General features: G+C 41.0%; 1 protein-coding gene across 3 annotated transcripts in view; it reads left to right on the top strand.

The window, feature by feature from the left end:
- Positions 1–15,196, top strand: part of TNIK (TRAF2 and NCK interacting kinase) — a 392,097-nt gene that overhangs the window by 329,611 nt on the left and 47,290 nt on the right. For 2 of the 3 annotated variants that reach the window (XM_061637314.1, XM_061637313.1), the window contains exons 15-17: positions 5,145–5,309; positions 8,346–8,585; positions 13,449–13,555. In XM_061637314.1, the coding sequence (XP_061493298.1) occupies positions 5,145–5,309; positions 8,346–8,585; positions 13,449–13,555 (512 nt within the window). The remainder of the gene's footprint in view (positions 1–5,144; positions 5,310–8,345; positions 8,586–13,448; positions 13,556–15,196) is intronic. The other variant, XM_061637315.1, reaches the window with a different exon arrangement.

Genomic DNA, 15,196 nt, shown 5'->3' with positions numbered 1-15,196 from the left:
GCGGTGTCCAATGTGCTCATTCCATTCGTGCAAGGATTTGTGCTGGCACAACAGAACTTCCCCCCCTTCTCCCTGCACATGTCCTGCACCTTCCCCAGAGGGTTGGGAAAAGCCCCAGAACAGACTTAGGAGGTGTGCTGGGTAAGGAGACCTGTGGAAGGAAGTTCCATTTTAAAAGTGTAAATCCTTGTCTTGACAGAACAAGTGCATACAACCCATAAGCTACTGGGGCAAGGGTATTCATCGTACAACCTGATCTTAAATCCATTTACATGGACATATCTCCCATTGATTTCAGTTATATATACATGTATTCAGGACCATATAAAACTTTGAGGGAAGTGTTCCATTTATGGAATCTGAATCAGATTATTTTGGAAGAGATCTACAAAACAGGAACTCAAGTATCTGTTGAGATGTCAGCTTGTAGGAATACCACCAGTTAAAAGCAGGGAGATGAAGGTAATGTAAGTGCATCTTGTACTCCACTTTCTAAATTGTTTGCATTACCACCTCGTTCTGCTGCACAGTCTGAGCTGGTATTCTTGCTACTGAATCCATCTTGTTGGCTTTGGCAGGAGCAAGATACAGACTTTACTTTTATCATCTTTGGCCTAGACTTCTATGTAGCATGTTCTCTGAAATCCCTTGGAGCCATATTGAAATGAACCTGTCACCAGCTGGACTGCATCCCAGTATTCATGCAAATGCTTATTTGTTCTGAAGATATCCTGTTTCTTTTTCTGTCTCCTAATTTGCCTCATGTTCATGTGCTGCTACTCAAGATCCTTAAGATGCTGAATGACCCTAAATAACCCAGCTTGGTTGATTTACAGTGCATTTCTCAAAAGCGAAACATAAAGTAGTGTCTACTTTGGACAGCCAAATGCTCTAGGTGACCATCTCTAGCCCCAGGTGCCCTTGTTGAGTCTTATGGGAGAAACTCATTTATGACTAGTTTCTTAACATATAAGCCACCGCTGACTCAGACTGCTCTTCCAAATCAAGCTCATTTAACAACAAAATTGTTGTGAGTGTTCAGTGATGGCTTCCAATACGAAGGTTATTTTAATCCTGTTATCCTGTGGTAGTTTGATGATGATGATTTGGCCCACATGTGAAGTTATTGGAGTCTGTCCCAGAATGCACTCCACATTTCCTCTGGGATTGGAGGGCAAACCAGAAGTTCCAAAACATTTTGGCAACTCTATCCACTACTTCATGGTCATTTGGAGGACAGCAAACAAGAAGCATTGTAAAGATCAACATTACCATAGGGTCGAAGAAAATATTTACCAGGGGCATCTGTTACTGTGTAAAGCCACTATAATTATGTCCTGATGTAATATTCTGGCATGGCAGTTGGTATATGAAATGTATGAAAGTACTTTTATAATTTGATAATTTAATTCTCCCCGCTGGGTATATGAAAGGCAGCCTGTATCAAAGACTGAAGGCTGTACTTGGAGAGAGGTGTGCATCACAGTAATTGTTTAGTCTTCAGCAGAGGGGAGAGGTCCTTTCAGAGAAGGCAGCAGGAGATCTTTTTATTCCTTGTCAAATGACCTGTAGACTTTTTTTTTTTTTTTGGCCACAAGTTGAACTTGGGACGCTGTGAAACAATGCAGAACAAGGAGCCGATTCTTGTCTCATCAGCTCTCAACCCCTTCCTCTGGCTGCTGCTTGAGGTCCTGTATTGTGCCTCAATTCTCCCACTTTTTTGTAAGAGGATCTTTCAGATGCCCCTTTTTTGAGAAGGTGCCTTACACCCATTCAGTATAATGGGTCAGCCAAAGAGTCAGCAGGATTCAAAACTGTTCAGAATTTCTCTCTCTTGCATTTAATAAGGCTGTTTAATATAACCAAATACAGTCATGAGACCTGAACTATATCTAGTGTTTGTTTTTACTGTTTTGAAAGCCTCTTTGTAGCACAGTCATAATCAGAAAACTGCAGAAGCTTGGTAAGCATCCAGTTGGTGATGGTGTGTTAATAAGCATATAAAGATACAAGCTTTCTTGAAAATTAAAAACTTGATGTGATTGTTTGCATTCTATGAAGATCTGAAATTATATTTTGCCTGAAGTGATTCACTTTCTTGATGTTTCTGTGTCAGTGTGATATCTTTTAATCAAACTACATCACAGAACTCTGGCTGTATTAATTTCATAGACAAGCGCATTGCCTTCTGCTGCCATATTGTGTCACTTCTTGAAATCTCATTTAAAGCATTTGTTTTTGTCCTTCATGGTATCAGAAGAGGTAATTCTCCTCTTGGAATACAAATTACAGTTGATGGGTTCTGTACCCTCTAAACCAGTACTTCCCAAACAGGGTCCCACTTATTTTCAGAAGTGAAAATGAAATCTTACTTTTACAATGTGTAAGAGTAAGAACTGCCTGCCTTCAGGAGAACCTATCACCTTGTGTCTCTGTGTGAGTCTGTGTTCAGGACATGCCTCCTCTGAGGTGAAATAATTCTGCTGCATCTCTATATGGGGAGGGACTATAGTTCAGCTTACATGCAGAAGGTCCCAAATTCAATCCCTGGCATCTGCAGGCAGACAAAAGGCTCATGTCTGAAACCCTGAAGAGCCGCTGCCTGTCACTGCAGACAGTGCTGAGCTAGATGGACCAATGGTCTGACTCAGTATAAGGCAGCTTCCTATAATATTGTCTGAAATTGCTGCCAAAGAGGACTAGACCTGCATGTGGAATTATTGAAAACTTTCCCAATGCACTCCACATTTTCTCTGGGACTGGAGGACAAACCAGAAGTTTCCAAACACTGCAATTAGGGTAAATGACTGATCCGCAGAAGCAGATTGGCAGGAGGCAAGGCCAGAGCAGCAAGTCATACAGAGATTCATCATGCAGCCTCTTTTTGTGGGCAGATGCTTTGGGCTCAAAAAAGCTTACATTATTTAATTGTATTTCTCTTGGTCCACCAGCAGTTCTCTAGTGCACCCTGGCACACAGTTTGGGAACTGCTGTGCTAAGCTTTTATTTGCCAATGTTATCTTCTGGATATGCGCTCTTACTGTTGCACTTGCCTTTCTGAAACCAAAAGCAGAGGTTATATCAGTGACCTGTAAGTTGTCTGTTGGTTTCATCATGCTGCATATGCTGTACCCTTTCTGTACAGAATTTGGGCTCACCAAAACCAAAGAGTAATTCGCTGGGAGGAGCCTGATATTCACTGCCTTGCATGCCCTCCTTATCAACTACCTGGTCCTGCTTCCATGGTGCTTGCTTGTTTTGCTACGGCTGGAGCCACACTAGGAGATTTCTGAAAAATGCAGTTCAGATTTTGCAAATGACAGCAATCTGTGATGACTACCGTTATAATATGGCGTAAAAATGCATTTTCTTCCCTATGATTTATAATCTCCTGGAGCTACATAAATGTCAGCAGTCTGCTTGGGCAGGGATTGGAGGGCTACTTTCTCGAGGCAAGTTGGAAACTGTATGAAACCTGTATAGCCATTTTTAAAAGTATGTGAGTAGAATATAATATCACAACATTCCATATATATCCTAAAAGTCAATTTCGATCAAAACTGCACTCTGGAGTAATTTGATGAAAACTGACCCCAGTCTTTATAGGCTCTGGGGAACATACTTGCTGTGGATACTACCTTTCATTGTGTTCTGAAATGAAAATAAAAGGACTTTCATATTTGGAAAAGCACAAATATATATGGGGATGTTTTTGCAGTAAGGGAAAGGAAGATCAGGGTGAAAATGATAGGGTACCAGTTTTCAAACATCTAAAAACATTTTCTATGAAGAAAATTTAAAACAGTTGTTTTAAAATTCCTCCTGAAAGTCAATAGTAATGGAGACAGACACACCTCACTGAAGAGGATTACACAAATGGGGACCCACTACCAAAAAGGTCCACAAATGGAGAACCACCACTGAAAAGCCCCTGAGATATGATGCCATTGCTTCAAAAATTTGAATCAGTAAGTTCACATTTTACCAAACAAAATTTAGGGTTGATTGATCATTTGTACGCCTTGATGGCGATGTCAAAGTAATCAACTATAGACCATTCATTAACTATACACCAAAATTAACTTCCACAAATTATGAAATAAATCATGGTGTTAAAGTACACAGTATTTTTCACACACCCTCCTTTCTGATCTCCACACAAACCCCACACACAATTTCTACCCATTTCCACATTTCTCATAATTGATGGATGTCTATTCTTTCACATTTTTAGTGGGAGATTGGTTTCTTTTACTGCCTTGTGTCACAGCACAAATTTAACTCTACTGCCATTCTGTTTGGAATAAAATGGAAGCATCTTTTAAATTATAACAGTATACAAAGTGTGTCAACTGTCTGTTTTAAAAGAGTAGTGCAACATCAATCAATTATGAGATACAGCTTTTCTTTTATACTCAGTTTGTCGTAAGTGAGATGCACTGTACAGGCCCCAGGGTACCACTGAAATCTAGCTGTTGGGGACTGTTGGCTTTGAGCCCTGCTTTTTTTGGTCATTGTGGGAAGCAGAAAATCAGACAAGGCCCTTGATTTGATCCAGCAGGGCTCTTCTTGTGTTCTAAACACTTCCCATTAAGTATTTACTTTTGAATGAAGGCATATTTTCCACACAGAGCAATTTCATCTTCTGAGTTTTGGACCCTCTCATCTAATCTTTTGCTATTATTACATGTTCATACTCACTCTTTCAGTTCCTGTGTCTTCCTTTTTTCTCTCCTTTAGTTGGTTTCCGTTTTTGTGCTTTGCTTAACTCTCCCTGCTGATTCTCACCTAGGGCTTCCCATTAGAAAACTATCTACTTCTCTGTTCAGGGGGTTCTTTGAGCATAATAGGTGGATCTAGAGATCTGCAAGTATCACGTCACCATCTGCCTGTTGATCCAAATTATAAGCTGAACAAAGTCAAAAATTATTTTTGTCTGAGCATGTTCTTTTTACTGATATGAAAGTCCTCTGCAGTAACTAAGACTCTCTATTCAAACATTACCTGTTTGGGGGGTGGGGTTGTTTTGGAATGGCCGTTTGGAAATTTGAGCTGAGGAAATGGCTATACAGGCTGTAGGATATATTACAGGGGGTGCCTTCCGGCAGCTTGAGTTCATGGCTTCATTTCTCCTCTTGCTTCAGGTTGAGGAACGTTCCAGGCTCAACCGGCAGAGTTCTCCAGCAATGCCTCACAAGGTAGCCAACAGGATATCGGACCCAAACCTGCCTCCTCGTTCAGAGTCCTTTAGTACTAGTGGGGTGCAACCTGCTCGGACGCCACCCATGCTCAGACCAGTGGATCCACAGGTATACTGACTCAGTTGAGTCTGATTTTCTTTTCTGACTTTATGCAAATAAAACAGGAAAATGACAAACGGTTCTCATCCAATGTAATGTCCTTCCTAAATGTGCTTCATTCATCAAAGAAGTGATCGTAGCTTGCTGATGAGGGTAACAGTGCTTCTTTTCATTTGATTTAAGCATGTTGAATTAATCTTGTAAATGCCCAGACATATTCCAACTTATCACATCCTGATTCAGTCCCACCTTTGAAAAAATTTACTTGCAAATGAATAGAGACAATATTGGCACGCGTGCAGTTGGGCATGCCAAAGTCACCTAGAGAGTCAATGGATATTGACCTTGTTCATGCATAACACTTGAAAAATGGAAATGAACTGCCTTCAAGTTGATCCTGACTTATGGCGACCCTTATGAATAGGGTTTTCATGGTTAGCGGTATTCAGAGGGGGTTTACCATTGCCTTCCTCTGAGGCTGAGAGGCAGTGACTGGCCCAAGGTCACCCAGTGAGCTTCATGGCTGTGTGGGGATTCGAACCCTGGTCTTCCAGGTCATAGTCCAACACCTTAACCACTACACCACACTGGCTCTCATGCATAAGACTTAAAGATGGCTTAACCTGAACAGGCAAACATGCTGCTTCCAACAAAGAGATTGCAGCCACTTTCCCCCTCCCCTGTCCTCTCTAGTTCAGTGCGGCGTAGCAGTTAAGCCAAGATTTGACTTAGTGTGTTGTCCAAACGTGGGATTATGGTTAAGCAATTTCCTCCTTAACCACAATCTGAAGCCAAGAACAAAATGGCACATTCATGTGGCCCCAGTAAGCCATAGTTTGGCTTGCAAATCAGACCATTGTGTTATCCACTTGGGGAACAGGCCCTGTCTCACAAGGATCATGCATTTGTTAGAACAAACAGTATACTTTTTTTACCTTTAAGGGAATCTGCGGTGGGATGGGCAGCATGTGAGAATCAAACCTGCTCCGGATAGTGTCCTGGATGGAACCATAGGTCATGTCATGAATAAACACATCCCAGAAAGACTCTTAATAGTCTTCTGCTGATGTGGGGCAACATTTTGTCTTTGTGATGAGGCATAGCAGGTGCATGGTCAATTCAGATAAGATGATTCTAGTAATAGAGACTCTACTGCACACAACCTGATGAAAAACCAGTGATTACTGCTGAGCAGTTTTGCGGTACACAAGCCCTGCACATTTACATCACTTTCTCTAAACTTCATAGAACGAACAATCAAAGACCTGATTACATATTTTTTGTGTGTGTTTGTGTCTCTCTGTGTGTGTAAGATGCTTTCAATGTACCGTTCTTAATGTGAAGTGGAAATGAGACGTGTGTCTTTGGAAACACTAATCTGAGAGTCAGGATTGGCAGCAAATCCCTGTCAAATGTTCAGTTTGTGGCAATTAAACCTGGATTTGTTGCTCGCAATGTGAGAAATGGCCCTGGGAGTATGTTAAATTAATAGTAACTGAGTATCTTAACTTGTGAGCAAAATAAGCAGAATATTTGCATTCTCATGGTTCCATTCATAAACTGATCACCAGTTCCATTCCAGATCATCCTTTTCCCTCTCCTTTGTTCTGTTCATAACAAACCTTGCTCTGTGACATTGCTAAAGGGAAGCAGGTGTCAGCCTGGATGGGCATCTGCCTGCCAAAATCCCCACATAAGCCGCTCTGAGCTCCTCAAAGGAAAAGTAAGATATGTGTGACAAACATTTTCACACAAAGAAGGCACATTTTGGAACCATCATGTAGTTGCTTCCATGGGAGAAAAGTTAAAGAATATATATATATAACTGGTCTGCTCCAGTATGGCAACCCTTCTGTCCCCATTGGGATCTTCTCCTCTAACTAAGCTAAAACAAAGTATATGCCGGTGAGCAACATTTTACCATAATTGCTTTCCCCCCCACACCTCCTTTTCATCCATGTGTGTCATTTATAATCATCCATCTTGACAGTAATTTTGCAAGAGTCAAGGTTCCTCATAAAGACTGAAGGAAAAACCGTGAGACCATCACCCCCTGTCCTCCCTTTCCAGTAGTATAGTACATTTATAGAAGCACATGGGCTTGCTTATGCTCATGTTACAGGATATCTATAAGGTGGGTTGGGATTAGTAAAGTGGTAGACTTAGTCACACTTAGAAGAGACCCACTGAAATCATTGGAACTTAAAACTTGGTCATGAAATGTGTATACTGTTAGTATGACTGAATCTGGATCCAATCTAATGTCTTTCCAAATGCAGAGCCTGAAATCTTCCAAAGTAGCACATTTATTTGACTTATCATAGAGTCTACTCTTACTGCAGCCAATTCAGTTCCAAGGCATAAAGATCTATATTAATAACAGCTTAGCCTGCTTCTTTTTTCTTCTTGTTCTTCATTTTTTTTGGAGGGGGAGGAACTCAGTGCAACCAAAAAAGAGGAGCACCAGCCTTGCAAATTAGTCTATATACAAATGGTTTATAACAATTTGTTATACTCTACCATTTTTGGCAGCTCAGCAGAGCCTGAAACTCCTGAAAACAGCCACTTCTTTTTTGCATTTTTTTTCATAACTAGAAGCAAAAATTCCATACCAAACTAATTAGTGCACTGTTACACTGTTAAGAATACAAAACCCTGGAGGAAATCGGGTCTCCACTAGGTTTTTGGATATACCTCTACCTGCAAAAAAAAAAAAAATCATACTAATTTTCTTAAATCATTTCATAAATAACACAATCATATAGTTATAGTTCTGTCATAACGAATATGTAGAGAGGGGTAGAGTTAAGGCAAAATGAGGAATATCATCTTTGGCATTTCCTGACCTCAGTCTGCTTAATATTGTAAGCTCTGAATCCTAAAATATTTTAAATGGAATTTCTTTTTAAAAAAATCAATACCAAAATTAGAATATTGGGGAATTAAGTTTTTTTAAAAAGAAAAATATGTTTTGCCACTACTCATTTTTCAAAAAAAAAATTTTTTTTATTTCTACTGATGGTTTTGTTTTAACTTGGTGCATAGATTCCACATCTGGTCAGTGTGAAATCCCAAGGACCTTCCTTGCCTGCCTCTCAGTCACTGCATGAACAGCCCACAAAGGGAATGGCTGGGTTTCAGGAGGGTCTGACGGTGGCCTCTCACCGCACTGAGATGCCAAGGCAGAACTCGGACCCCACCTCCGAAAATCCTCCTCTCCCCCCTCGTGTTGAAAAGTTTGACCGAAGTTCTTGGTTACGACAGGAGGAAGACATTCCACCAAAGGTAAAAAAAACAAACCAATTGGGTCGCTGCTAACTTGCAAGGTTTGGAAAAAAGAGTTCCTCTGCAATGACACCTTAGGCCCTGTTTATTCTTCACACTGTGTCGAGTGTTCATAAGCACTGGCACCTCCCACAATGTGCACAAAAATGGGCAGGCATATGTCTCCTAAATGCTTGAGAACATGCGTCAGGAGTCCTTCCGGGAAGGGGCTGTGGCTTACTGAACACATGCTTTGAGGACACAAGATTCTAAGGGGAGTCCCTGGCTTCTCCAGTTAAAAAGGTCAAATAGTAGATGATGGGAAGACATATGACTGAAATCTTGGGGAGACCCACTGTCAGAGCAGGCAGGCAGGCAGTACTTTGGCAAACAGGTGGACAAATAGTCTGACCGAGGATAGTTTTACTTGACAGGCTGTAGCTCCCTGTCATGAGTTCACTACATATTTAGGGAACTCCATCTGCCGTGTAAAATGTAAACTGGCCCTTAGCTAATGGTATCCATATTATGGCCTCCGTAGCCTTCTAAAAACAGCTAAGAGACCCAGCACAAAAGGTAAGGGGAGTGGGGGCCCTCCCCTTTGTAATTTGAGCACTGCCTCAGAAGCACAAATTGGTCCTTCACAAGTTCTGGGCTTCTGCAAGAAGTCTAGCTACTAGAGACTTCACAGTCTACACACAGACTTGTAACATCTCACGGAAAATCTTCAAAACTAGGCAAACAACTAGGTAGTACATATTAGCCATCGGGGATACAAAGAGTATCCTAAAATAGCATAGGATAGAAAGAAGCTCCTCACCGCTGTAGGGAGACCTTATAGGGGGAAGGTCCATAGCTCAGTGATCGGGCCTCTACTTTGCATGTAGAGGGTCCCAGGTTCAGTCCTTAACGTCTCCAGCTAGGAGATGCATATTCTTGCATCTGCCTTATTAGAACTGTTAGCTGTTCTTACCTGGCATGTATATAAAACACTGTTAAATAATATTGCAAAGGACATCCCTGAGTTCTTTACTGAAATTGGAATAAATCAGTGTCTCTCTTTCTCGGCTCTCCTTCTTTTTCCTTTGTATAAAGAGAACTGTTAAAAGCATAAAACTTGCCATGCTGGATCAAATCTTTAAGTTTTCTAGGCTGACATCATGCCTCCAAATGTAATCAATATCTGATGGAATGTTCTGTAAGGGTTCCAAAAGCTTTATGCCTTAATGACATGATGGCAGTAGCTCTTTAATTAACAGTGCAATCCCGTCGATGTCTGCTCAGAAGTAAGTCCCATTGAGTTCAATGGATCTTCCAGGGAAGTGGGAATAGGATTGCAGCCTAAGGCTCTTTTCCAATACAGTAATGCAGTTGCCTTGTTTATAATCTTTATTTCTTTTTTGGATGAATTACAACTTGGCTGTTAAAAGCTTCTCCTGTGCTGAATCAGCTCTTTGCCTCAGATCATGTGGTTACGGGGGGAAAAAGATCTAGCTAATTGATTTGATGCAGCAACATCAGCTGTGATTTCCACAAGATCTAAATGCACGGAAGAAACAACTTTCATTGATGTTAAGAAAAGTTTGTGGACAGCAAAGTGATTTGTCATGTTGGCCTAGAACTCCTCAGCTGGTGGATTTGAATTCTATCTGTGATTGATTATAAAATTCTTCCCCAAATTATTAAACTGAATTTTAGATCTCAGTTATATGGATAAATACATGTCACTAGTCCTACAAGCATTGCACAGCCTGTCTGTGTGTCACTAGGTCCAATGCAAGGTGTTGGTAAGGGACCACCTTTGCCCTATGTATCCCTTCCTGGCAACTCTGCTCCTGAGATGGGGCACTGCTGAGAGTACTGCATGCCCCAGAGATGCACCGCTTGTACCAGAAACTGGGCTTTTAGTGTTGCAGCTCCAACCCTCTGGAATCACTTACCAGCCAAATTAGACAGGTGACTAGTGTCATGTTTAGGCACCTACTGAATACTTTTTTTATTTAAGGCTTTCCTTGAGGTGTGACCTAGTCATTTATGGGATATTAATTGTAAATCTGTAGGAATTTTTCTATTTTAGAGTTTGTAGAAATGGTTTTAATTGTTTTTAGAATTTGTATTTTTTATAATTTATCTTATTTTTATTCTATTGGATGCTGCTTTCAAGGCCTCAGGCTGCAAAGCAGTTTACACATTTGTTAAATAAATAAACTGCTTGGGACCCAGGTACTTAAATGATGGCCTTTCCCAATATTGGGACCAACTTGGGCTTTAAGCTTGCGGGGAGGGGCTTGGTGGCTCCCACGCCAACTGGGTCAGTGACCCACAACAGCACTTTCTCCATGGTGACACCATGACCATGGAACTCCCTGCCTGGTAAAGTGCAAATTTGAAAACATTTTTTGTTCTCCCAGGAGTTTGATACTTGAAGGGCAGTGGTTGATTTTTAGCATCGTTGGAAATTGTTGTTGTGTATTTTTAGTTGCTTTGTTTTTTGAATGTTTTTTAACTCTGGTGTTATGTGGCTGCCCTGGGCTTCTTTGGGAGAAAAGAGGGGATGAGAACCCATTATTGATTGATTGATTGATTGATTGATTGATTGATTGATTGATTGATTGATTGATTGATTGTCCGTGTTGAGCCGTGTACAGAAGCTCAGGGTTTTTTCAGGACTAAAGTAGAAGCAACAGTATGCATTGGGGTTTAGGAGGCAGCTAACAAAATGACAGAAAGTACTTCTTCTGAAACAGCTTGCAATCTGCATGTAAATCATCCCATTTGATTTCAGGTGCATGTATTTTATTGCATATGCATGTAGCAAAATATACCCATGTGAATCTGGAATACATAGCTGTTCCTACGCAGATATGCTTTCCATCAAGGAGTTTATTACATTGGAAGCCCCCATACATAGGGTGGAGCAATTTCTAAATGCAGAACTGAACTCTGAGAAGTCCTGACCATAAAACAGTAGGGACATAGGACTAGTACTGTCTTCATTCCTCATGCAGTCCAGTTCAGATGTATTTTTTGTTTGAGCCACAAGCCATAACAAGTTCATATAAATGTGCATGTATAATTAGAATTTGCAATGCAACAAGATAAACAGAGTGCAATGGATACAGTCAACTCTGGGTTTGAGTGTCCACAAAATGTTACCTTGCTTTGGCCAAGGGCTGTGCTAAAGTAACCACTTAGTAGAAGGGACGTAGCTCAGTGCTAGAGCACCTGCTTTGCATGCAAAAGGTCCCAGCTTCAATCTGTAGAAACTGGGAAGTACTCCTGTCTGAAAACCCTAAGACGAGGAACATAGGAAGCAGCTTTATACTGATTCAGACCATTGGCCCATTTAGCTCGGTATTGTCTACACTGGCAGCAGCATTAGAAGCTTTCAGATGGAGACATTCCCAGGCATACCTGGAGATGCCAGGGATTGAACCTGGGCTTCCCTCAGGTATGTGGTTGGCCATTGTGAGAACAGGATGCTGGACTAGATGGTTCATTGTGAGGACTCTTCTTACATTCTTATGACCTTCTCTGTGCAAACCAGGTGCAGGACCTGGTTTTCTGAGAATCTCTAATTTAATTCATTTGGGGCTGATAGTAGAAATTGTGGAAGGACAGGCAATAACGTTGCTCCCGTCCACCACCATTGTTCCTGGCACACTGTAGATTCGATTCTTGATCCACAAGCTCACACTTAAAGGTAAGCAGCCTTGCACAAAAGGAAACAATTTTGCGCTGACCAATGCACAATATTATCCCACCTTCCCTCTTGGCAAGTGCTTTGCCAAAGTAGGAGAAAGCATGCAGCAAATTGCACCATGGCTACCCCCCAAAGAATCCTGGGGAATGTAATCCCCACCATTCTTTAGTAAGGGTGATGACTAGAGAACCTGTCTGTACCTGTGGTATTTATATGCCCACGTACCTCTGTTCATAGCAGCAGTACTGCTCTGTGTGCATTCATGCTAGATATCCCTGATCAAGATTTGCTTTGTGCCATGTAAACAGTTAGCATAACAATACTCTGTAGAAAGGAAAGATTTCTTGAATGCCACACCAAAATATATATGGAAGATACTCTCCAACTAAATGAGCATTGCAAGACTGTCTTTCCAATCTAAACAAATTTAATAACATTTATTTCTTAAATCTACACAAGTATTTAAATATGCTGTAACTCTGCTTTATCCCAGCATTCTTGCTTTATCCCAGCATAAAGCAGTTACAGCATGTTTAAATACTTGTGTAGATTCAAGAAATCTTCAGATCTTATTTCTACAGTTTTAAATGGAGTTGTTCTGTGAATTGTATTATTACATAGATTTACGCTGAATTGTATATTTGTTGTTTTTACATTGATTAATCACTGAAGAAGACTTTGTCAAAACGCATTTGGTCATATGGTTTGATACTGGATTTCAGGAGTTGTTTTTGTATATACTTGCTATATTTACTTTTGTTCATTCAGCTATGACAGATGTGTACATGTTGCCCACATGTTTTTAATTTTCTATAAAGCATTCACATCCATATCATAGGCAGTTTGAGTCAGATTTTTTTTATTCTCAATTCCTTGTTTTTCCAAATTTCAGTTTGTTGGGATATACTTTTTGGTTTGTTTTGGAAATGATCTGTCCACAATTAATTCAATTAAAATCTCTCCCATATTAAGGAACAAGGGTCCTTTTGAAGGTGCTGACTGCAATTCATAATCCCTTTATTAAAAATACTTCTTGCTTTTCAGTGGAAAATTAAAACAACCTTCATTCTTGCAAACTGCCCAAAGCTGTGGCCTCTCCCAATTTGCTGATGTGAACTGTGGACCTGATTTTTTAACAGCACAGACTCAGTAGCTCACATGTTCTCATCCTCTTGTTACAGGTGCCTCAGCGAACTACTTCCATCTCACCTGCATTAGCTCGGAAGAATTCTCCCGGAAATGGTAATGCTCTAGGACCTCGACTAGGATCACAGCCAATAAGAGCAAGGTAATGCCAACTAAGAAGAAAAGGCTAGGCAGGATGTGTGTTGCATGCACTTCTACATTGTTTCTAGTGATTTTACACTTCAGAATTCAGGGTAAATGGGACAAGTGTAAATACCAAACCCAAGAGCCTGTGTGCGATGTAAAAGGTTGGACTTGGACTAGGGAGGACCTGGTTTTCAAATCCTGGATCCTTGGAGGAAAGAGGGGAATGAAAATGTGAGAGATAATTACATCTGTTGCATTCTCATTTCTTCTAGGGAGCCAAAATCTGAACCCCAGGACTCCATAGATCAGTAGACCCAATCCTCTGCACTGCCGACTCTCTAGCACACACACACACACCTTCACCTTTCAGGTGCTTTTTCTCTCCATTGTATTCTCATTTGTATCCCGTTACCTGAAAATGAATTCTCTCAAACTGCTGTTGAGAGGTAGGCAGCTTTCCTAGCAATGGTAGCGATAAAGTGGAATTGGAGGGTTGGGTGAAGGATGCCTTGAGGAAGACGTACCAACAAGAACAAGGGCTTAATGCTATTGTTGCTGGTTTGGACTCTGTGATCTTCTGTTGGTCCTGATAATCTGTTTGAAGTAGCAGTAAACCAAAATGAGGATCACTACCGTCTCCTGTAATTTGGTGCCTCTGACGCTTGTAAAACAGTCCACCTGGAAGTGGTGGCTGTAGGCTTGCAGCTACAGTCCTTGAGATAAACTCAGCAGTTGCTTCCTGGTACAGCTGCCAAGGTGTAAGCTGTAACATGTGCAGAAGGTGCTTGTCTCTTCACGAGGGAACCAAAATAAGAGGCATTGTTGAGCCGGCAAATGAGGTGTCGAGTATCAGCCTGCCAGCAGCTCGAAATGAGACATGAAACCACGAACATCAGGGAATAGGAGCCCAGCAGGTGTAATCCACTGTCATATTTGCAGTTGCCAAAGAATAAATGTTTTGGAATGAAAGAATTAGCCTGCAACTAGTTCGTTTGTTTACGTTTGTGTTGTGTTTTCAGTTCTGTAAATTAAGGTCATTTTGGATGATGCCTTCCTTCTTCCCTGTCCCCCAGACATGTTCATAATTGTAGGAGACTTGTACATAAGAAATTGTTTGAGCTAGAATACAAGTAAAGCAAATGGTTATCCACACTATATATGATTTGTTGTCTTCTGTTACATGTTGTCATAGGAAGGCCGTGTCTGTGTTGCTGTTACTCTTATTTAACTGCCAAGGTTTTAGCAGACACATGCATCGCCCACCCCCAAGAATCTTCAAGGCTCTCTTAGCAGAATTCTCAGCACCTTCACAAAGCAATTATTCCTAGGTTGCCTTGCAAGATGTCATGATGATTAAATGAGTAGAGATCTGTAGGCCTGATTCAGTCATAACAGAAAAGCATAGTTTCCTAGTATGTGAACAAGTTGCAGCAAGCCTCAGGTGTGTTTCTCTCCCTTCTGCTCCTCATGCACACCTGCAAGGAGGAGATTGAAAGCTTCCCTGTGATGTCTGAACTCTGATTTGTGTAAACTCTTATTTAGTAAACAAATCAGGATCCGAGTGTGGACGTAACAGGGAACTCTGATGGTTTGAAAAAGGAAGGGAACACTTCCTATCTTCTCCTGGGAGGTGCAAAGGAAGAGAAGAGGTGAAGGG

This window comes from Rhineura floridana, chromosome 7 (genome assembly GCF_030035675.1).
Source record: "Rhineura floridana isolate rRhiFlo1 chromosome 7, rRhiFlo1.hap2, whole genome shotgun sequence".
Taxonomy (NCBI): domain Eukaryota; kingdom Metazoa; phylum Chordata; class Lepidosauria; order Squamata; family Rhineuridae; genus Rhineura; species Rhineura floridana.
Note: the sequence above shows the minus strand (reverse complement) of the source record. Positions and strands in the feature narration are given on the sequence as shown.